The sequence below is a fragment of the Astyanax mexicanus genome, chromosome 16 (genome assembly GCF_023375975.1).
Source record: "Astyanax mexicanus isolate ESR-SI-001 chromosome 16, AstMex3_surface, whole genome shotgun sequence".
NCBI classification, from domain to species: domain Eukaryota; kingdom Metazoa; phylum Chordata; class Actinopteri; order Characiformes; family Acestrorhamphidae; genus Astyanax; species Astyanax mexicanus.
This window is the reverse complement of record NC_064423.1, coordinates 8053400-8076779: the sequence shown is the minus strand read 5'-3', so window position 1 is coordinate 8076779 and position 23380 is coordinate 8053400. Positions and strand designations below refer to the sequence as shown.

Below are 23380 nucleotides of genomic sequence, written 5' to 3'. Positions count from 1 at the left end.
TTTTCTGACCTGTGTGTGTGTGTGTGTGTTCTGCAGAGGAATGATGAGGAGGCGGTGCTGGACAGAGGTGGGACTCGCTCCATGCTCAATACTAACTTTGAAAAGGAGGAGCTGGAAGGTAAGAAGGATTTTTCTTATTCTGAAAATGTTTATGTTGATTTGTAAACCAATAAAAATCAGCTCCACTAGAAATGTTGGAATCCTGGGTCATGCTGCTTTACCTTCAGCAGCCGGAGTCCGAGAGAGTACAGCTGGCCTTGCTCTTTCTGGGTGGGTAGATGGTGGGATGCAGCACGTCTGGTCTTCAACCAGCCAAAACGGGCACCCCACTGCTCATTGAGCTCCATTGGCTACCAGTTGATGCTCGCATCAAATTCAAAACTCTTACAATCGCCTACAAGGTGATGACAGAACAGCTCCTTCCTACCTGCACTCACTCCTGAAGGCTTACGCCACCTCCCGGCCACTGCGCTCCTCCAATGAACGTCGCCTCGCTTTACCAAACAAACATTCACACAAAGCAATCCAGACTGTTCTCATACAGAGTTCCCCAATGGTGGAACAAACTACCTTCCACTACCAGATCAGGAGAATCTCTCACTATCTTTAAAAGACTCCTGAAGACAGAGCTCTGGATCTCAGGATCTTTTAGAGCGCATTAACTTATCCTCTCCATCCTGGTATTGAGGGCAGTAATGTGAGTGATAGGGAAATCCAAATGGTAATTATTTTTTCAAACTGGGGAGAAAAAGGGATAAAATATAGAAAATAAATAAATGAATAATACTATTGAAGACTGGGCTCAGTGTGAGGAGACTGTTAGATGCTTAAAACGTGAGAAAGTCAGTCCGGCTGGTGACGTCAGCTCTGCTGAGTCCTCAGGAAATGTTCTGTTCTGAGAGCAGCTAATCTCGGCTCATGCTCCACGAACATGAACACACAGCCAGCAGAGCATTCGCGCATTTTTCCTGTCTCTAAACCCTGCGCTCATTCAGAGCTCTTACACTGCGGGGCTCGTGTACAATCTGCCGTACCTGTTATCACTGTTACGATGCCTTCAGAACAGGGCTGCATGACACTGGAGTAAAAAAAAAATAATAATTATAATATTGAAAAAATACAATATTGTATTTAAAAAATCACCTGATTTCTTCGCTGATCCAACATGTGATGATATTAACAATGCACTCTGTGTATCTAATAACGAAGTAAAATAAACAATATTTGACAGATACGTATATCGTGACTCTGGTAGTTCCGGTATGTCATGAATGTAAAATGAGTTCATGAAGTAAAAAAGTACAAAAATTGCACAAAATGTTGCATGTCCTGAAATGTAACTATTGTGTAAATTGCAGTAATGATGCATAACTAATACAGTATTTTGTGCAGCCCTACTTACGATTAAGGGACACATATGAATTTCTGTAATAAAAAGTAAAAATAAAATTTAATAAAAAAAATAATAATTTAATTGGGATGAGCTGGAGCTTCACAGCGTGAAGGAAAAGCAGCAACTATTGTTCAGCACCTCCTGAAACTCCTTCCTTCAAGACCCTGAGAAAACTATTCCAGGTGACTCTCCCTCATTAAAATACTTCCTTATATATAGCTTTAATGTCTTCAATATTAAATGTACAATGTAAAAAATATGAAAAGAAAGAAAACTGGTGCTGTATATAGACAAACACACACACACACACACACACACTCTGTGGTGTAAGTGTCTGTGTGTAAGGCCCCTGGTTCTCAGTTTGTGCCGGAGGCGGTTGTCAGTACGGATTAGTTCATAAGCTCCGCCCCTTCACTCGCCCCCAGACACACCTTGTCAGGTTGTATCTCTCAGTCAGAGTGATGGAGTAAAGCATCAGAGCGGCCGAGGCTGATATAAACACTGACAGTGATTCATTAATTCAGTCTTAATGAAAAGGATGGACATCAATCAAATCTGATCAATCAGTGTCATTTCACTATATAATTAGTTTATTATAAAGTAACATATTTTTCTGTATTTTTGTACAAGTAACTACAGTGAGTTAGTTAAACACTTTTTTACTTTCAGTTTCAGTTTAATTAAATACTGTAAATTTATTACACTACTGTAGAATAAAATCATACAAACACAGCCGAACTGGAGCTGGTTTAGCTATATGGAGCTGCGAGTAAGTCCTGAATGGAGAATATATTCTTGGTCTCAGTATTGGTAACATTTGTAAGTCAGTGTGGTATATGATGTGTTTTTTGGGAGCAGCAGTAATTTTGGGCTGTTTATGGATAGATGGGTAAAAAGGGGTTTTATTAAAAAAGATTAGCAGCCTATTTACTGCGGAAAAAAACAAAAATAAAGCTAAAACTGGAGCTACTCACTGAACACAGTAAATGAGGACCTGATGGTGTTCATGGTTAATTTATTTCTGGGGAATTAAACAGTTCAATATGAGGATTGATGAGAAACACTGCTTATGTGCAAATAAGACAGATTGCCTTAAATCATTTACATTTTAATAACAGAAATATGTTAAAGATTTAATAACACTAAAGTAAATGTACTTGTTGAGTAAATGAAGTGAACTGTTCTGTTTATGGTGATATTACTGATAATAATGCATCAGTACATAAGTGACCACTGCAGGATAACTTGCTCTTACAGCCCTAAACACTGAGACCAGGAAGCTCCTCAGATACAGAACAGGTGAACACATCGGGGCAGGTAGTAATGTTGTTATTGATATATGATGGCTGTGTGTTGCAGGTCATCGTACTCTGTACATCGGGGTTCACGTCCCTCTGGGCCGGAGATCACACAGACGCCACCGCCATCATGGACACCGTCACCGTAAACGCTCCAGAGAACGAGACTCGGGGACTGAGGACGGCCGAGAGTCTCCGTCCTTCAGTGAGTTTAAAATACGTCCTGTAATAAAAACACCTGTCTATAAAAAACACCCCTTTATAAAAAACACTCCTCTTAAAAAACACCCCTCTATAAAAACACCCCTCTTAAAAAAAACACCTTTCTATAGAAAACACCCCTCTTAAAAACACCCCTCTTGAAAAAAACACCTTTCTATAAAAAACACCCCTCTATAAAAAAACACCCCTCTTTAAAAAACACCCCTCTATAAAAAAACACCCATCTATAAAAAACACCCCTCTTTAAAAAAACACGCATCTATAAAAAACACCCCTCTTTAAAAAAAACACCCATCTATAAAAAACACCCCACTATAAAAAACAGCCCTTTATAAAAAAACACACATCTATTAAAAACACCTGTCTATAAAAAACACCCCTCTATAAAAAACACCCTTTTATAAAAAAACACCCGTCTATAAAAACACCAGTCTATAAAAACACCCCTCTATAAAAAACACCCCTCTATAAAAACACCCCTCTATAAAAAACACCCCTCTATAAAAAACAACCGTCAATAAAAAAACACCCCTTTATAAAAAACACCCCTTTATAAAAAAACACCCCTCTATAAAAAACACCCCTCTATAAAAAACACCCCTATTTATAAAAAACACCCGTCTATAAGAAAACACCCCTCTATAAAAAACACCCGTCTATAAAAAACACCCCTTTATAAAAAAACACCCCTTTATAAAAACACCCCTCTATATAAAAACACCCCTCTATAAAAAAACACCTGTCTAAAAAAAACACCCCCCTAAAAAAAACACCCGTCTATAAAAAACACCCCTCTACAAAAAACACCCCTCTTTAAAAAAACACCCCTTTATAAAAACACCCCTCTACAAAAACACCCCTCTTTAAAAAAACACCCCTCTATAAAAAACACCCCTATTTATAAAAAACACCCGTCTATAAGAAAACACCCCTCTATAAAAAACACCCGTCTATAAAAAACACCCCTTTATAAAAAAACACCCCTTTATAAAAACACCCCTCTATATAAAAACACCCCTCTATAAAAAAACACCTGTCTAAAAAAAACACCCCCCTAAAAAAAACACCCGTCTATAAAAAACACCCCTCTACAAAAAACACCCCTCTTTAAAAAAACACCCGTCTATAAAAAACACCCCTCTACAAAAAACACCCCTCTTTAAAAAAACACCCCTTTATAAAAACACCCCTCTATATAAAAACACCCCTCTATAAAAAAACACCTGTCTAAAAAAAACACCCCCCTAAAAAAAACACCCCTCTACAAAAAACACCCCTCTTTAAAAAACCACCCGTCTATAAAAAACACCCCTCTACAAAAAACACCCCTCTTTAAAAAAACACCCCTCTATAAAAAAAACACCCCTTTATAAAAACACCCCTCTATAAAAAACACCCCCCTATAAAAAACACCCCTCTATAAAAAAACACCCCTCTATAAAAAAAACACCCCTCTAAAAAAACACCCCCCTATAAAAAACACCCCTCTATAAAAAACACCCCTCTATAAAAAAACACCCCTCTATAAAAAAAACACCCATCTATAAAAAAACACCCATATCCTCCCTGATTCACACTCTCTCTATATCTCACTCTCTCACATTCTCTCTCTGTCTCTCTCTCTATCACTTTTTCTCTATCTCTCTCTCTCTTTTACTCTCTCTATCACATTCTCTCATTCTCTCTCTATCACTTTATATCTCTCTCTCTCTTTTACTCTCTCTATCACACTCTCTCTCTATCTCTCTCTCTCTCCCTCTATCACTTTCTCTCTCTCTCTCTCTCTCTCTCAGTGGACACGCCCTCTCAGAGGGTGCAGTTCCTGTTGGGGATGGAGGACGAGGATGAAGAGCACATTCCTCACGCGCTCTTCACTGAACTGGATGAGATCTGTCTGAGAGAGGGAGAGGATGCAGAGTGGAAGGAGACTGCTCGGTACACACACACGTACACACTCACACACTCACACACACACACACACACACACACAGACACACATTAAAATGACAGGGTGAACATCCTCATTAGTCTGCTATAATTAGATGTGTTTCGTACAGTAAATGATTTTGACAGTCTGATCTGCTCTCTGAGTTCTATGGAAAGTAAACAGTGCAGTATTGATCTGATCTGAATGGGTCTGAATGATTGATTGTGTGCCAGTTTGAGTTTATCCTGGTTTAACCCTCCTGAGAGCAGAGCTGCTGGATTACAGTGTTCCTAATGAAGTGAACTCCATTAAAGGCTCTTTTGCTGAAACCCCATATCTCTCAGCGGCGGACATTGTTAGTTATTGTAGTCAGTAAATAAACAGGTGTGGGTTTTGCACATATTTATCAGAGACAAATGCATCATATTCTGAATAAAAAAACAGCTACAGTTTTATAAGCTGTATAAAATGCTGTAGTACAGCAGGAGGAACAGCACCGGCATCACCTGACAAATAAAGAGAAACAAAAACTTAATGTCCAATTAATTTAGAGCTTAAACCTACAAACCTGCTCCCGTTTTGTGTTTGGTACCTGACCTACATACCACACATCTCTCTTTCTCTCCCTCTCTCTCTCCCTCTCTTTCTCTCTCTTTCCTTTTCTCTCTTTCCCTCTCTCTCTCTCTGTCTCTCCCCCCCCCCCTCTCTCTCTCTCTCTCTCTCTCTATGATAAATATAACTGAGCTGAGTTTAAAACAGATGAACAGTTTGTTACAAATGTGAATTCCTGGCTTGTTTTGGTTTCCTTACCATCACACTTCACTCTCCTACATTCTCCACTCAGACTCCTTCCAGCACAACAGTCCACAATGCTATTTTTCTTTAGAAGACGGACAGTAGAAATAAATATAGTAGAAATAGAACTATATCAGAAATGGAAAGTAGAATTACACAGCGATTATATATTTTGGTGGGAGATACAATTTTTAGATTATTTCATCATTTTTTTTTTATAATTTAATTTAAAAAATGTCCCATTTTCTCCCTAATTGACACAGACAATTACCCAACCCACTCACTAGGACTCCCCCTGTCACTAGTGATACCCCAACACACCAGGAGGGTGAAGACTAGCACATGCTTCCTTCGATACATGTGAAGTCAGCCACCGCTTCTTTTCGAGCTGCTGCTGCTGATGCTGTAGCATTACCGAGCAACATCACAGCGCTAACGGAGGAAAAACGCAGCGGCTCGGTTCTGATACATCAGCTCACAGATGCCCTGTGCTGCAGACATCACCCTAGGAGTGATGTGGGGAGAGAGCGCCACTCTGCGCTAATTCATCATTTTTAAATGAGTATTATTATTACTTTAATTTTGTGTTTGAGTTTAATTTCAGTGTTGTGTTTGCAGGTGGCTGAAGTTTGAGGAGGATGTGGAGGATGGAGGCGAGAGGTGGAGTAAGCCGTATGTAGCGACGCTCTCTCTGCACAGCCTGTTCGAGCTCCGGAGCTGCATCCTCAACGGCATCGTCATGCTGGATATGAGAGCTAACTCGCTGGAGGAGATCGCAGGTCTTACGTCACAGAGAGAGAGATTAATTCACTAAAACTCAAACTAATAAATAAAAATTCAGCATTTGGCTGCATACTGAATACTGAACATGTTTTTTTTTTTTTTTGCAGTTTCTTTTATTCATTTGTAACTTTTCTTTACCATTAAATAAGCCTAATGCAGGGGTGTCCAAACTTTTTTTGTTGGGGGCCAGAAGGAGAAATATATTTGAAGTCACGGGCCACAGACTCTGTAATAAAACAAATAATGAAATATACCACTTTAAATAATACATTTTCCTGATTATTTCATTTACACATCATTTTACTTGACTTACAATCTTTATCTTTGACAGTGTTGTGTAAACTAAGATTTTTCAAATTGATGTTTAATTTCATGATGTCTCTTAATATTAAACTCCTTAATTACGGCAACTTTTAGACTCTTTGGCCCGATTTTCTGAGCTAGAAATGCGCACTCTCTCCGCTTTTAGACTCTTTGGCCCGTTTTACTGCGCTAGAAATGCGCACCCTCTCTCCGCTTTTAGACTCTTTTACCCCATTTTTCTGCGCTAGAAATGTTTTTATAATCTCACATTTATAAAAACCTGCTTAACAGCGGGCCAACTTTCTTTCTATTTCTAAAAACAGAATAGCGGGCCGCTACAAAAAAGGAAACGGGCCACAAATGGCCCGCGGGCAGTAGTTTGGACACCCCTGGCCTAATGCATAAAAAAAAAAACAAATACAAACCATATTAACTTATTAATATCCCAACATAAATAACAAAACACAATACATTTATCTCAGTCGTGCTACTCTAATCATAAATTTACATCAGCAGTGCCATTCTAATCATGTAATCAGTGTGCAGAAACACTGAAATATGACTCAATAATAAATTAGTCATTGTGCAATCTTTTCACATATTCGGTCGAACACCCAAATTTTTTTGCCAAATATGTGGTGCATTCTTAATTACAGCATTATTCCTTTTACTGTCCAGAGAAAACACGTGTAATTTCCTCTCTGAACACGCAGACATGGTCCTGGACCAGCAGGAGACGTCCATCGCTCTGGGAGAAGAGGTTCGTAAGAAGATCCGTAACGCTCTTCTTAAACAGCACCACCATCAGAACCAGAAGAAACTGGCCAATCGCATCCCCATCGTCCGCTCCTTCGCCGACATCGGGAAGAAGCAGTCTGAGCCACACTCCATGGATAAGAATGGTAATAGTGTTTGGTTAATACATTTTATCAATGTTTCATGTCTATAGAAATTATGTACACATTTAATTTAAGTCAGTTCTGTGTATTAATTTTCCTTTTTATTTCTATTGTAACCAAATGTTCATTCACAAAAAATGCAGTATGAAGTTGATAGATGTAATGAAGCTTTATATGTGTGAATGTAATGCTAATATATATTTGATTTGAAAGAATTAGTTTATTGGGGGAAACTGTAACTAAAAAGAGGCTCTGTTACTCTAGTACTCTGTTTAGCACCTTTATCTTGAATATAAGATGAAATACAGTTCCTGCAGCACATTTACCCACAGATGTTGCTGCAGCTGGGCCTGTAGATTCTTGGGGTAGAAATAAATGTTGTGCCCTAGTTATTTTAAGTATTTTGCAGTTTATAAGAATATATTTATTATTGAAACCTTTGAACGCCTTTGGCATACTTTTCCTACTAAAATAATAAATGGTATATATTTGGTGGCACAAATATATATTGATAATTTGGTTATTGGTTCAGTGTGTAATAACCACATTAATAACTCCACTGGATACAACTGAAAAGGAGCTGTCCAGTATCTGGTTCTGAAACTAGAACTCTTACTGTTCATAGTGTTGATGATAGTAAAACTTAGCACTTGTAGTCTGGGTATTTTAATTGGGATATTTATCATCACTCACCCAAAAACCTTCTCCAGTTTTGCTGTTTTTCACGTTTTACCATGTTCTCAATATGGAAGTTTAGAATCTCATCATGATTGGACCAGTGGAAACTCCTCTCTCCCTCCCTCCTGCGCGCCCCCCCCACACACAACATGACGGCGGAGCAGTGTTGCCAACTTTGTCGCTACATTTAGCTACTTTTCAGACCCTCTAGCGACTTTTTTTGTAAAAAAGCAACTAGCGACAAATCTAGCCAGTTTTTGCTGTGTTATTGGAGACTTTTGGCGACTCTGAGATGAACACATGCTCTTCAGTTAATGACCTCCACGCTGCAGCGGGTGCTGCTGTGAGCCCCGCCCACAACACTCACAGTGCAGTCTCACACACTCACACACACAACGCTCCACGAACACACTGTGCGTGCTGACTGACCCCGCCCCGTATTTACAGAGCAGAAATATAAATATAAAAGTGTCTTCAGCGTGACACAAAAAAAAAACTCACTGAATTTAACTCACACAGTCTCAGTTACTCACTCACCTCATTCACCACGTAGCCTGACTCTCACCTCAGCCACAGTGTCTCCCTCTTTGTAAAAAGATATTCAACAATTTATCTATAATAGGTTTGAAAATAAAGAAAACTTAAGAAAGCTAAGCTAAAAATTATTTATGTAATTTACGTAAAAATAAAGTTATTTTGAGATGTGACTGCCTATTTAAAAAGCATCAGAAGGTGTTCATTTGTTGGAGTTCATTTGTATAATTTTTAACATATTTAGTGTTTTTTACTTCTCTCAAAAACATGCATTATGCAAATTAGGCGATGACGTCATATAGCGACTTCTATCAACTTTTAGGAGATTTTAGTAGGGGAAAAAAACTATTTAAATCGAAAATCTGATGTTTTTTTTTTAAATCGAAGATTTTTTTTTTTGGGCCATATCGCCCAGCTCTAGTGTCTCGTGAGACTTAAGAACTGGTATCTTTATGGCGGCTTATCGGACCAATCACAGCTCCTGCTGTGTGCACTGTGTGGCATGTATTGATATTTCTGTAAATAAGTGAACATGCAGAGATTTGTTCATAGGTTGCCAGGTCTGTATAGAATCCTCAAGGGGGGTTTCCTAGTTGAATACAGAACCCTCAGTGGGCGGATACTGACAGTAGTTATATGGTCTGAAGAGACTGAGGAGAGAAGTTATTGGATTTATGATAAAAGCAGCTGCAGTTCTCAGACACTCGTTTTGGTGAACCCAACATTGTGTCTCGTCTCGTCTTGTGAGAAGTGTCTCGTCACACCTCTAGTCGTGTTGTCTGGTGCATAATGACGCATGACTCTCTTGATATTTATGTTTTATCTCATTTAAATACCAGTCTTAAACTCTTCGTAGTGAGTGATTAGTGACGAGTCTGTGCTGTTCTCAGGTCAGATGGTGTCTCCTCAGTCTCAACCCCCTTGTACCGAATCCCGGAGTGACGGCAGTCGGGAGAACAGTGCGGTGGACTTCAGTAAGGTAAGGATTATTCTCATTTTACTGCTTGTAAATTCTATTAAACTCTAAGTTCTGTTAACTCTGATCTCGCCGGTGATGTTCCTGCCTGTGTTTAAAATCTGCAGATAGATCTGCATTTCATGAAGAAGATCCCGCCGGGAGCAGAGGCCTCCAACATACTGGTTGGTGAACTGGAGTTCTTAGAAAAGCCGGTGGTGGCGTTCGTGCGTCTCTCTCCTGCTGTGCTGCTCAACGGCCTGGCTGAGGTTCCCATCACCACCAGGTCAGATAATACACACCTTTAATACACACCTTTAATACACACCTCTAATACACACCTTTAAAACACATTTAATACACACATTTAACACACATATAATAAACACATTTAATACACAAATTTAACACACACATCTAATAAACACATTTAATACACACATCAAATACACATATCTAATACACACCTCAAATACACACATTTAATACACGCCTTTAAAACACATTTAATACACACATATAATACACACCTCAAATACACACATCTAATAAACAGATTTAATACACACATCAAATACACACCTCTAATACACACCTCTAATACACACATATAATACACGCCTTTAAAACACATTTAATACACACATTTAACACACACATATAATACACACCTCAAATACATACATCTAATAAACACATTTAAAACATACATCAAATACACATATCTAATACACACCTCTAATACTCACATTTAATAAACACATCTAATAAACAAATCTACTGTACTTGATCACTATCTGATCACAGTAAAGTGAATCAGTGAGCAGAAGTGCCCTAAAGAAGCTCCATATGTTATATGTAGAATGAGGAAGAGTGAGGTAGAGTGGGGTAGATTGAGGTACAGTGAGGTAGAGTGAGGTAGAGTGGGGTAGATTGAGGTAGAGTGGGGTAGATTGAGGTACAGTGAGGTAGAGTGGGGTAGATTGAGGTGCAGTGAGGCAGGACGAGGTAGAGGAAGGTAGAGATTCACAGTGATTCCACACTCCGAACTACTTCCTATCCTGGAAAAATGAGTGCAACAAACCAAACGCTAAAAAAGCCTTTGATATACTATAAATAAATTCACAATAAAATGTTTTTATTGTTCTTCACATCAACATCAGGATTTCCAGCAGCTTTACTGCATCACAGTTTTTTTCTGTTTTGCAGGTTTCTGTTTATCCTGCTGGGGCCGATGGGAAAAGGGCCACAGTACCACGAGATCGGACGCTCCATCGCTACGATAATGACGGATGAGGTCAGTTCTCCTCGTTTTCTCAAGGATTTACGTTTTCCTCCATTACCTCTGTTTACCTCAACTGTTTCTCAATCAGTTTTACTCTTTAACCACGTATCTCCACCTCGTAGGTGTTCCATGACGTGGCGTATAAAGCGAAGGACCGGAGTGATCTGGTCGCCGGTATTGATGAGTTTTTGGACCAGGTGACGGTTCTCCCACCAGGAGAGTGGGACCCAACCATCAGAATAGAACCGCCCAAGAACGTGCCATCTCAGGTAAAACTGAGTGTGTTCAAGTGTGAGTGTTAGTGTGAGAGTGATGTATGTTAGTGTGAGAGTGATGTATGTTAGTGTAATAGTGATAATTGGTGATTAAGGGTAATTAAATTGATGATGTAATTCTGCAGGAGAAAAGAAAAATTCCTCCTTTACCGAACGGAGTGACGGATTTAGGAGAGGAAGGAGAACACGGAGGCCATGGAGGTCCTGAATTACAGCGCACAGGAAAGTGAGTGTGTGTGGGTGAGTGTGTGGGTGAGTGTGTGGGGTGGGAGGGATGGGGGAACGGGAGATGGGGGAACGGGAGATGGGGTACACAGTACCAGGAGGAATCTGGGATTTATATTTATCATGAAAACAATATGAAGTGATATTTGCCATTGTCTTGTATGTCTAATAAAACCTAATAAAAACTGCCGTTTTGCTCCTACAATACAGAGCAGATGGACTGATGGAGATTTTTAATAAATACAGATCAGGATTTCAAATTATAATCAGCAGATTTATATTAAAAAAGTTAAAAATGTATAATGTAGTATATGATATCGCAGTGTAATATTTTATGATCTGAGTGTAAAGTGTTGTTTTTGCTCGGCAGGTTTTTTGGAGGGTTTTTTATGGATATAAAGCGAAAAGCTCCGCATTACCTGTCTGATTATACCGACGCCATCAGTCTGCAGTGTTTAGCCTCCTTCCTCTTCCTGTACTGCGCCTGCATGTCCCCCGTCATCACCTTCGGAGGCCTGCTGGGAGAAGCTACAGAGGGGCGAATAGTGAGAGACTATCTATCTATCCATCATATATATATATATATATATATATGCAGTTGGTATCAATGCAACTGCAACAATTTACACTCTCATGCCAAAATTTACGAGATAGGAACTAGTATTCCTATCTGCTTTGAGTGAATATGTGATCTCTCTCACTCTGTCTCTCTCTCTCTCTCTCTCTCTCTCTCAGAGTGCTATAGAGTCTCTGTTTGGTGCCTCTATGACGGGTATAGCATACTCCCTGTTTGCTGGGCAGCCTCTCACCATCCTGGGGAGCACAGGGCCGGTCCTGGTATTCGAGAAGATCCTCTTCAAATTCTGCAAGTGAGTTTCAGGGTATAACAGAGGGGCAGGGGTTTAACAGAGGGGCAGGGGTTCAACAGAGGGGCAGGGGTAAAACAGAAGGGGCAGGGGTATAACAGAGGGCCAGGGATTAACAGAGGGGCAGGGGTATAACAGTGGGGCAGGGGTTTAACAGAGGGCCAGGGTTTAACAGAGGGGCAGGGGTAGGTTAGTGGATAGGATAACACTGTTATAAATCAAAGGGTTGTTGGTTCGATACCATGACCTTGCTAAATCAGAGGTAATAGAATATTATATAAGGTGTTTTTTTTTTTTCAGAGAGCGGTGAGTATTATTTCCTACACCTTCAAAAGACTCTTAAAAACTGGAGAAAACTGCTACAGGGAGACGTCTGGCTGACCCACATGGAAACAGCTTTAGCCTTTAGCCTCAGATTAACACGATTAAGCACTGAGTCTCAGTTTTAGTTAATAGAAATTCATTCCTACAGCAAGAAAAAAACAGTATGTCTGTGCTATACAGTCTTCTATTAGACAAAATAAAATTGAGATGTTACATAATATTATATGAAATGACAAGATACATTACAAAATTATACATGAAAACAATACAAAACAAGCAACCAAATAATAGACCATGATAAACATGCATGTTTTAACATCCCAGCAACAATACCAACAAAGCACAGTGTTCTTTTAATATTACTTTCTTAAATTAGTCATAGATATAAAAGATTTGTTTCATTTATTTGACTGAACACTGAAAAAAAATTGTGTTGCCAAATATGTTTCGTATTGAAGCATCCCTACTCTTGAACTCCTTTACTACATCTGTATGTTAAATATAGTTGAATATTATTAATTTAACAGATGTGCTGCTGATGTGTCTCTTTAGGGAATATGGTCTGTCCTACCTCTCACTGCGAGTGTGTATCGGGCTGTGGACGGCGTTCTTCTGTCTGCTGTTGGTCGCTACAGACGCCAGTTCACTGGTGTGTTACATCACGCGGTTCACAGAGGAAGCCTTCGCCTCGCTCATCTGCATCATCTTCATCTACGAGGCTCTGGAGAAGCTGGTGCATTTAGGAGAGCACTACCCCTTTAACATGCACGGTGACCTCAACAAGCTCACGCAGTACTCGTGAGTATACGCACTAACTCACCAGAAACACAGGTTAGATCGTTTTTACTGAATCACAGTGTATAAACTGTATGAACCAAAGCGATGCTTAATCACTGTGACTAAAATCAAGGGTGTTATAAATAGTGTATCCTGCTTTTTGTTGAAGTAACTGTCTCTACTGTCCAGATATGTTTTTTAGTGAGTTCAGGGTGCTGGATTTTTACCAACCCACCTCATTCCAAAAATGTGTGATACAGCTCAGTCTTTCCAGTGAACTCTTTTCCACAGCTCAGTGCTGGGGGGGGGGGGGCAATCTTTTACTTCTACAAGGACTAGACAAGCTATGTATGAGCATTTGCATATCTGAGTTAGCAATGGTTGCAACTTAAAAAACCTAAATGAAGCATTCATATTTGTTTCCACACATATTTGGATGTACAGTATATTGTTATATGTTATATGTTTCCTATAAACTGCTTTAATATTGTGTGTTTCCTTTTCAGCTGTGTTTGCACAGAGCCCAAAGACCCCAGTAACGCCACTCTGCGCTACTGGCAGGAGAAGAACATCACCACCTCTGAGGTGGACTGGCTCGGCCTGGATGTGAAGGTGAGACTGAGGGCAAGATATTATTACCTGATCATGACCAACTACATTACATTCCAGTATTTATTCACAATAATTAATATATTAATAAATTCTGCCCTGAAAACATTGATAAGTGTGTTGGGCACGTTACGTTGAAAAAGTAATTAGTTATAGCTACTAGTTACTTCTCCAAAAAAGTAACTGAGTTACTCCACTATAAAAGTAACTAGTTACCAGTAAAAGTAACCATTGTGTTACTATTGCGTTAACCCCGCCCCCCTCCCTTGACGTTTTTATTTATTCAAATCAAGCAACAGGTGTAGTCAATCGTAAGTTTAAGTTTTTTTATCAACCTCACTGCGATCTATAGTTCTATAAATCTGTTTTCAGCTTCTCCTCCGTGGTTAAAAGGCAGCTGTTCAGCGTGAGAGAGGCTCGTAACTTTTTGTCGGGGCTGCCCTCATGCAGCGGCTCTCTCTATTGAAATGAATAGGATGCGCTGTGCTGGTGGACGGGGAGAGGATGCATCTTTCTTGCGTGCACACCACACTAACACTAAAATATAATTTCAAGTCGCGGGCCACATAATATCGCTCTGCGGGCCGCGAGTTTGAGATCCCTGATTTAAAGTGCTCACTAAAGAATACTGTCTTCCTCTGAGGATGAGCCTGCTGACCCCTAGAGAAACCCTGGTCTCATCCTCCCCTCCCCTTTACAGCCAGTAAATCTTTATGTTTAATATTGCCAAACTGCTGCATTCTGCACTACTATTGTCCTCTCTGTTTTGTTATCTGCATTAACCCCAGGCTTTTGCCAGGATGAGAATCTAATATCTAACCTCCAGTATTTAAATTGACTAAAAATAAAATACCTAGTTTTATAAATATTGTATTGATGATAAATCTGGCAACCAAGGAAGTCCTTAAAATGTATTGAAAACCTGTGATGTGTGTGGGTGAGCGTTATCCTATTAAATGCAGACCTAACACATATATCTGCAGGATGTTCTGCATATATTCCTGATCAAATCAGTGATAACCCTCCTATCACTACTAGGGGTGACTGACTGTTATATGTAGTGGTTCATCACATCAGCAGGTGGGGCAGTGTGGGGCAGTATGTTAAAGCCACCGTACTCATTATCGTTTCTGAAATAGAACCTTTATTAACAGCACTATTGCAAGCAGAGCTCATAAAGGATGGATAATAAATTGCAAATGAAAAACTGTGAAGACTTTGAAAACTGTGAAAAATGTGAAAAACTCTCTCTAAGCATCGTAGAGGCACGTATACCAATCAGCGATCTCTCACCAGGAGGTACACTACCCAAAAGCAGCTTCTGAGAGAGTTTTTATAGGGCACTGGGTTGTCCGGTTGTGGCAGGATCCAGTGTCCAATCAGAATACACCTGTAATCATTTACATATCTCCCCAAGACTGAACTGCAGTGCTGAGATTCGTAACTCTGAGTGATTATTAAAGTCTGTTTATTTCTCAGAGAGAGAGGGAAAGAAAGAGAGTGTGAGAGAGAGAGAGAGAGAAGGAAAGAGAGAGAGAGAGACAGAGAGAGAGAGAGACAGAGGGATGATGGGACAGTGTTATATTGCATCCTCCCTCGTCACGCTGCTGCAGACCTTACCACAGTAAATCCTCCCCCGGTTCACACACACACACACACACACTTACACACAAGCACACACACACACAAACACACACACACTCAAAACACATACACACACACACTCTGCGGAATCACAGGAACTAATCCAACAAATCCCGATCCTCTCTGATTATTCCAGCAGATACTATAGTGAAGTTTTTTTTGCCTTTGGATAGACGCTGGTTTAAAGTGTGATGTTTGGGTTCTGTGCTGGTTTACAGTGTGATGTTTGGGTTCTGTGCTGGTTTACAGTGTGATGTTTGGGTTCTGTGCTGGTTTACAGTGTGTTGTTTGGGATCTGTCCTGGTTTACAGTGTGGTGTTTGGGTTCTGTGCTGGTTTACAGTGTGGTGTTTGGGTTCTGTGCTGGTTTATAGTGTGATGTTTGGGTTCTGTGCTGGTTTACAGTGTGGTGTTTGGGTTCTGTGCTGGTTTACAGTGTGTTGTTTGGGATCTGTGCTGGTTTACAGTGTGGTGTTTGGGTTCTGTGCTGGTTTACAGTGTGTTGTTTGGGATCTGTGCTGGTTTACAGTGTGGTGTTTGGGTTCTGTGCTCGTTTACAGTGTGGTGTTTAGGTTCTGTGCTGGTTTACAGTGTGGTGTTTGGGTTCTGTGCTGGTTTATAGTGTGATGTTTGGGTTCTGTGCTGGTTTACAGTGTGGTGTTTGGGTTCTGTGCTGGTTTACAGTGTGGTGTTTGGGATCTGTGCTGGTTTACAGTGTGTTGTTTGGGATCTGTGCTGGTTTACAGTGTGTTGTTTGGGTTCTGTGCTGGTTTACAGTGTGTTGTTTGGGTTCTGTGCTGGTTTACAGTGTGATGTTTGGGTTCTGTGCTGGTTTACAGTGTGATGTTTGGGTTCTATACTGGTTTACAGGGCTGTATGATGTACAGGGGAGAGTTCCAGGGCAGCGCCTGTGGTCATCACGGCCCGTATATCCCAGATGTGCTGTTCTGGTCCGTCATCCTGTTCTTCGCCACCGTCGCCATGTCCTCCTTCCTCAAAGAGTTCAAGACCAGCCGTTACTTCCCCACTAAAGTGAGTAAGAACTGAAAAAAATATACCTCACCAAAACACCCAACCAACCTCACCAAAACACCCAGCCAACCTCACCAAAACACCCATCCATCCTCACCGAAACACCCAGCCAACCTCACCAAAACACCCATCCATCCTCACCGAAACACCCAGCCAACCTCACCAAAACACCCAACCAACCTCACCAAAACACCTAACCAACCTCACCAAAATACCCTGCCAACCTCACCAAAACACCCTGCCAACCTCACCAAAACACTCAACCAACCTCACCAAAACACCCAACCAACCTCACCAAAATACCCAGCCAACCTCACCAAAACACTCAACCAACCTCACCAAAACACCCTGCCAACCTCACCAAAACACTCAACCAACCTCACCAAAACACCCAACCAACCTCACCAAAGCACCCAGTCAACCTCACCAAAACACCCAACCAACCTCACCAAAACACCCAACCAACTTTATCAAAACACCCAACCAACCTCACCAAAGCACCCAGTCAACCTCACCAAAACACCCAACCAACCTCACCAAAACACCCAACCAACCTCACCAAAACACCCAGCCAACCTCACCAAAACACCCAACCAACCTCACCAAAACACCCAACCAACCTCACCAAAACACCCAACCAACCTCACCAAAACACCCAGCCAACCTCACCAAAACACCCAACCAACCTCACCAAAACACCCAACCAACCTCACCAAAACACACAGCCAACCTCACCAAAACACCCAGCCAACCTCACCAAAACACCCAACCAACCTCACCAAAACACCCAACCAACCTCACCAAAACACCCAGCCAACCTCACCAAAACACCCAACCAACCTCACCAAAACACCCAGCCAGCCTCACCAAAACACCCAACCAACCTCACCAAAACACCCAACCAACCTCACCAAAACACCCAGCCAGCCTCACCAAAACACACAACAAAGAATGATTTATATTTAACTGTTATATTTGACGTGTTTTATTCCGTAAAATGACAGGACTAAATACAAATACAGTATATAAATACATTTTTTATTTTTAATGATTTTCCAGATATTTTTTTATTTGGAAAAATACTGCAAAATGAATCTGATTCATCTAAGAAAATCTTAAATGTTACATTTAAAAATTCTACATTGTTTTTCATGTTTTCTTTTGTGAAAAAAAATCTTGTTCATATGTCTGTTTGAACATGGCTGTTTCCTGCTACAGGTGAGGCAGATCATCAGTGACTTTGCAGTTTTTATCACCATCGTCACCATGGTGGGAATTGACTTTGCACTGGGAGTTCCATCCCCCAAACTGCAGGTTCCCAATGAGTTTAAAGTGAGTTTTTTTTAAACAATTGTGATTCAGAGGTGAAATGTGTTAGCCCATGATTTCTTTTTTTTTTGCATGTTTGTCACTTTTAAATGTTTCAGATCATCAAACAAATGTAAATATTAGTCAGATAACATAAGTAAACACAAACTGCAGTTTTTAAATTAGAGTTTTTTATTATTAAGAGAGAAAAAATCCAAACCTATATGACCCTGTGTGAAAAAGTGTCCCCCCCCCCGTTAAAACATAAATGTAATTGATCACACCTGAGTTCAGTTTTTCTAAACACACCTGGACCTGATTACTGATAAACATGTTCTCAATCAAGAAATCACTTAAATAAAACTTGCCTTATAAAGAGAAGTAGACCAAAAAATACTCAAAATCTAGACATCATAATAATATCTCCAGTGAACCACGGTGAAAGCCATTAGCCACAAATGGTGAAAACGTGGAAAAGTGGTGAACATTCTCAGGAGTGACCGGCCAACCAAAACTACCCCAAGAGCGCAGTGACGACTCATCCAGGAGGTCCAAAAAGACCCACAGCAACATTCAAAGAACTGCAGGTCAGCAATCATGAGAAAGAGACTGGGCAAAAATGACCTGCATGGCAGAGTGCCAAGACAAAACCCAACATTAAGAGAACAAACATAAAGAACATTAAGATTTGTCTTAATTTTACCAGAAAACATCCTCAAGACTTTTGGGAAAATACTCTGTGGATGTGATGTGTGATGAGGCGAAAGTTTAACTTTTTGGAAGGTGTATCCTGTTATATCTGGTGTAAAAGTAACACCACATTTCAGAAAAAGAGCATCATACCTACAGTAAAACATGGTGGTGGTAGTGTGATGGTCTGGAGCTTTTTGGTGCTTCAGGATCTGGAAGACTTGCTGTGAAAAATGGAACCATGGATTCCGCTGTTTACCAGAAAGTCCTGAAGGAGAATATCCAGTCATCTGTTTGTGATCTCAAGCTGAAATGAACTTGGGTTCTTCAGCAGGACAATGACCCAAAACACACCAGCAAGTCCAGCTCTGATTGGCTGAAGAAAAACAAAGTGAAGACTTTGGAGTGTCCTAGTCAGAGTCCTCGCCTGAGGTTCGGATTTTTATTCTTCCTTAATATTAAAAACTTTCATTTAAAAACTGCATTTTGTGTTCACCTGTGCCGTCTTTGACTAATATTAAAATTAGCGGTTGATAGTTGATGATCTGAGACATTTAAGACCCTATAAAACCCTAAGTTCATGGTTTACCTAGTCTATACACCAAGGTTTTTTTTAAACACCTGCAGCCAACCAGAGATGATCGAGGCTGGATCATAAGCCCTCTGGGACCAAACCCGTGGTGGACAACCATCATCACCTCCATCCCAGCACTGCTCTGCACCATCCTCATCTTCATGGACCAGCAGATCACTGCCGTCATCATCAACAGGAAGGAGCACAAATTAAAGGTAAGTAGACAGGATCAGTCTGACTGTCCTGATGCATCTAATCTGTCCAAAACTCGTAACTCCTCCTGCCTGTGTGTGTGTGTCTCCACAGAAAGGCTGTGGGTACCATCTGGACCTGTTTGTGGTGGGCGTGATGCTGGGCGTGTGCTCGGTGATGGGTCTGCCGTGGTTCGTAGCTGCTACTGTTCTGTCCATCTCGCACGTGAACAGCCTAAAGCTGGAGTCCGAGTGCTCCGCCCCTGGAGAACAGCCTAAGTTTCTGGGCATCAGGGAGCAGCGCTTCACCGGCCTCATGATCTTCCTGCTCATGGGCTGCTCTGTCTTCATGACCTCAGTCTTAAAGGTCAGTGACGAGTACTGGGAGCACTGGTGGACAAATGACATATGTAAAAATGAGCACACCCCCTGTAAACCTTTTTCTTATTTAATGAATTTATTGTGTTAAAAAAGTTTATATAATTAAACCGGGGGTGTCCAAACTACGGCCCGTTTCCTTTTTTGGAGCCGCCCGCGAGGTATTTTAGAAATAGAATGATAGTTGGCCCGCTGTTAAGCAGGTTTTTATAATGTGAGATTCAAAGTTTGAACGCTAGGTGTCAGAAACGGCCAAAGAGTCTAAAAGCGGCAGAAGTGAAGTTGTAGCGCAGAAAAAGAGTCTAAAGGCGGATAGGGTGCGCAGTTGTAGCACAGAAAAAAGGGCCAAAAAGTCTAAAAGTTGTTGTAATTAAGGAGTTTAATACTAAGAGACATCATGAAATGAAACATCAATTTGAAAAATCTTAGTTTACACAACACTGTCAAAGATAGATAAAGATAAAGTCAAGTAAAATGGTGTGTAAATGAAAGTAATCAGGAAAATGTATTATTTAAAGTGGTATATTTCATTATTTGTTTTATTATAGAGTCTGTGGCCCTGTAATATATTTCTCCTTCTGGCCCCCAACAAAAAAAGTATGGACACCCCTGTTCTATATCATCGACTTCTGTTACAAATCTGATACAATTCTTGTATTTTTTAATACAATATTATATTGTATGTTATAATATATATATATTTTTTTATTTAATTTTTTAATTTTTGTTAAAAAGTTTTTTGTCACCCCTGCCATGAAATATCATGGTATTATTTTAGGGCCATATCGCCCACCCCTAGTGCAATATTTTCATTAGATATTCTGATATTGATGTAAAACACAATAAAATTTTGTTCCTAATATTTAAACAGTGAATGTACAGCAGTGTGGTTTCTTTGGGTGCTCACCACCCCTAAAGCCCTGATCCTCTCCTGACCTCAGCAGTATAAAAATATATTTATATATAAAATTACATAAGTACAGTCATCTTTAACACAGTAATAATGTGTCTAATATGGAGTTTGCTTTGTTTCTAGTTCATTCCGATGCCTGTGCTGTATGGAGTTTTCTTGTATATGGGAGCATCCTCCCTAAGGGGAATACAGGTAATCATGCACTTTAACAACAGTAAACTTTCATCACCATATATTTACTCTCTAATACACCATTAAACGAGCCCAGGATTCATCATACAGAGTTTCTCCTGATGATCCTTGTTCTCTGCAGTTCTTTGATCGTCTGAAGTTGTTTGGGATGCCAGCGAAACACCAGCCAGACTTCATCTACCTGAGACACGTTCCTCTGAGGAAGGTTCACCTGTTCACCATCGTCCAGCTCAGCTGCCTGGCTATGCTGTGGATCATCAAAACCTCCAGAGCTGCCATCGTTTTCCCCATGATGGTAAAACAGCCGTCTGATTGTGTGAGAGAGAAAAACATCACAGTAATTATGTGCTAATAATTCCACTATGCTGTGTGTGTGTGTGTGTGTGTGTGTGTGTGTGTGTATATATGTGTGTGTACAGGTGTTAGCACTGGTGTTTATTCGTAAGCTGCTGGACTTCTTCTTCACTAAGAGGGAGCTGAGTTGGCTGGATGATCTGATGCCCGAGAGCAAGAAGAAGAAGTTGGAAGATGCTCAGCAGGAGGTCCCGCCTACTTTTATCCAGACTAATTAGACTATAGAATTTTAGTCCTTGTGTTTGATCTGTTCTGTCATTGGAAGTTAATTTAAAAGACATATTGATGCATTTACACTGCTCCGTCACGTCAACGCACATGATCACACTGCCCCCCTCCAACTGGTCGCATGTGGGCGTTACAAAGGCGTTCCGCGTCTGCCTAGTGAGCAGAACCTTTCCAATTAAATTATATATTAATATTTAAAAAACCCACCAGAGACCCCAACAATCTCTGCAGCCTTTCTCCATGCTGTATTGCTGTGATCAGAGTCCCTGTAAATCAGCAAGGTTTTAATATATGAGGCAGGAAAGCTTGAAACTTCTCCTCCAGGCTTCTCTGGACGCTTGAAAGCGGAACTAAATGTTTTCAGACCCTGCGCTACGAACGCGTATCAGGCGAACACCTGCTCTCTGATTGGATAGACGCATTGGATAGACGGATTAATTTGCATTAAGTTCAGCTCGGCTCAACTTTTCATCGCATCGCATCCCCCGCACTCGACGCATCAGACCCATGATGCACCGCGCGACTGCGTCTGACGGAGGCGGCGCTTCCCATTGAAAATGAATGGGATACGTCGCTGTGCGTTGACACAACAGAGCAGTGTAAATGCACCGTTACACAAGTTTACACCTGGCATTAATATGCGCCCTGGAAGTTCAGATCACATACGGTTTCCAAACCTCACAGGCGTTCACACCTGTTCTAATCCAGTTTTCAGTTCTAATTCAGATGATGCAGCGCGTTTCACTTCTGCTTCAGCCACAAGCAGCACTTTTACACATTAGCTTGTTATTGTAGCGTGTAGCTCAGCTAACCCGTGCGGAACGGTGGACGGTGCTGTACTACAGTAATGTCCTGTTAGGGGTGGAGACGTGCTTAATGTGGGCGGAACTTTGCTGTCTGGTCGCACATCGAGGTGCTGTGGCGTTCACACTAAAATAGTAATGTGGTCACATCTATCTCTGATCAGCCCAGAGTGTGATCGGTTTGATTGATCAGGTTTTGGGAGTGGGCACTGAAATAAGTTAAATAGTGCACGGTGATTTTAGTGGACAGAAATGGGGAATAAGGCTTCAGGGCTGAGCATATACCAAAATAAACAAATACAGATATAAAACTAAATAACTATCTAAACCTGAAATTATTTAAACTGGCCCTCACCCCCTACTTAACTCAAATATTAATGAGAAAACTGTGATAAACAGACAGAACACTAAATTTCGGGTCAGTCTGAGCAGGATGCTGTTCCAGGTTAGAAAAGGGGAGGAGTCTCTCTCAGGCAGGAATTTCCAGGTTCTTTAATAGAGTACCGGTACTCTAATACTAAGCTTTATTACTGCACACTGTTAAATACACACACTCCACACAAACACACTCAAACACAGCATGCAGACAGAAACAAAGCTGTACTTTGTGCTGGAAACAGATTGTCTCGTCTAGGATGCATCTTAATACCAGGTATAAACAGGGTCTCGGGTTTCTGTTATGTTGCCTGAGTACTAGGGGTGTCACGATTTCGATATTTTATCGAAATCGATCAAAATTATGTCATGTTCTCGAGCCTCGAAGTCAAAATGAGGATCGACGATCCCTCCCGCAATTGGCACGGCAGGCTACACAAATGGCGCAGCACGCTACACAAAGAGCAGCCCTTTCTCCAGAGAATTTGGACATTCTCATCTTCTTAAAGAAAAACTAAAAAAAAAAAAAAATAACAGTTATTTTGTCTAGC

General features: G+C 40.7%; 1 protein-coding gene and 1 long non-coding RNA gene across 2 annotated transcripts in view; one reads left to right on the top strand and one right to left on the bottom strand.

Moving 5' to 3' along the window:
- The window catches only part of LOC125782217 (uncharacterized), a 530592-nt gene that overhangs the window by 493117 nt on the left and 14095 nt on the right, over positions 1 to 23380 (bottom strand). The window lies entirely within an intron of this gene.
- LOC103033693 (sodium-driven chloride bicarbonate exchanger) overlaps positions 1 to 23380 on the top strand; it is a 54899-nt gene that overhangs the window by 25258 nt on the left and 6261 nt on the right. The window contains exons 3-23 of the mRNA XM_022662913.2: positions 37 to 118; positions 2753 to 2896; positions 4707 to 4848; positions 6254 to 6414; positions 7435 to 7623; positions 9723 to 9811; positions 9916 to 10073; positions 10997 to 11084; positions 11195 to 11341; positions 11473 to 11573; positions 11943 to 12117; positions 12308 to 12441; positions 13315 to 13560; positions 14046 to 14151; positions 16662 to 16823; positions 18042 to 18155; positions 19449 to 19610; positions 19702 to 19953; positions 21001 to 21069; positions 21191 to 21364; positions 21489 to 21611. Of these exons, the coding sequence (XP_022518634.1) occupies positions 37 to 118; positions 2753 to 2896; positions 4707 to 4848; positions 6254 to 6414; positions 7435 to 7623; positions 9723 to 9811; positions 9916 to 10073; positions 10997 to 11084; positions 11195 to 11341; positions 11473 to 11573; positions 11943 to 12117; positions 12308 to 12441; positions 13315 to 13560; positions 14046 to 14151; positions 16662 to 16823; positions 18042 to 18155; positions 19449 to 19610; positions 19702 to 19953; positions 21001 to 21069; positions 21191 to 21364; positions 21489 to 21611 (3018 nt within the window). The remainder of the gene's footprint in view (positions 1 to 36; positions 119 to 2752; positions 2897 to 4706; positions 4849 to 6253; positions 6415 to 7434; positions 7624 to 9722; positions 9812 to 9915; positions 10074 to 10996; positions 11085 to 11194; positions 11342 to 11472; positions 11574 to 11942; positions 12118 to 12307; positions 12442 to 13314; positions 13561 to 14045; positions 14152 to 16661; positions 16824 to 18041; positions 18156 to 19448; positions 19611 to 19701; positions 19954 to 21000; positions 21070 to 21190; positions 21365 to 21488; positions 21612 to 23380) is intronic.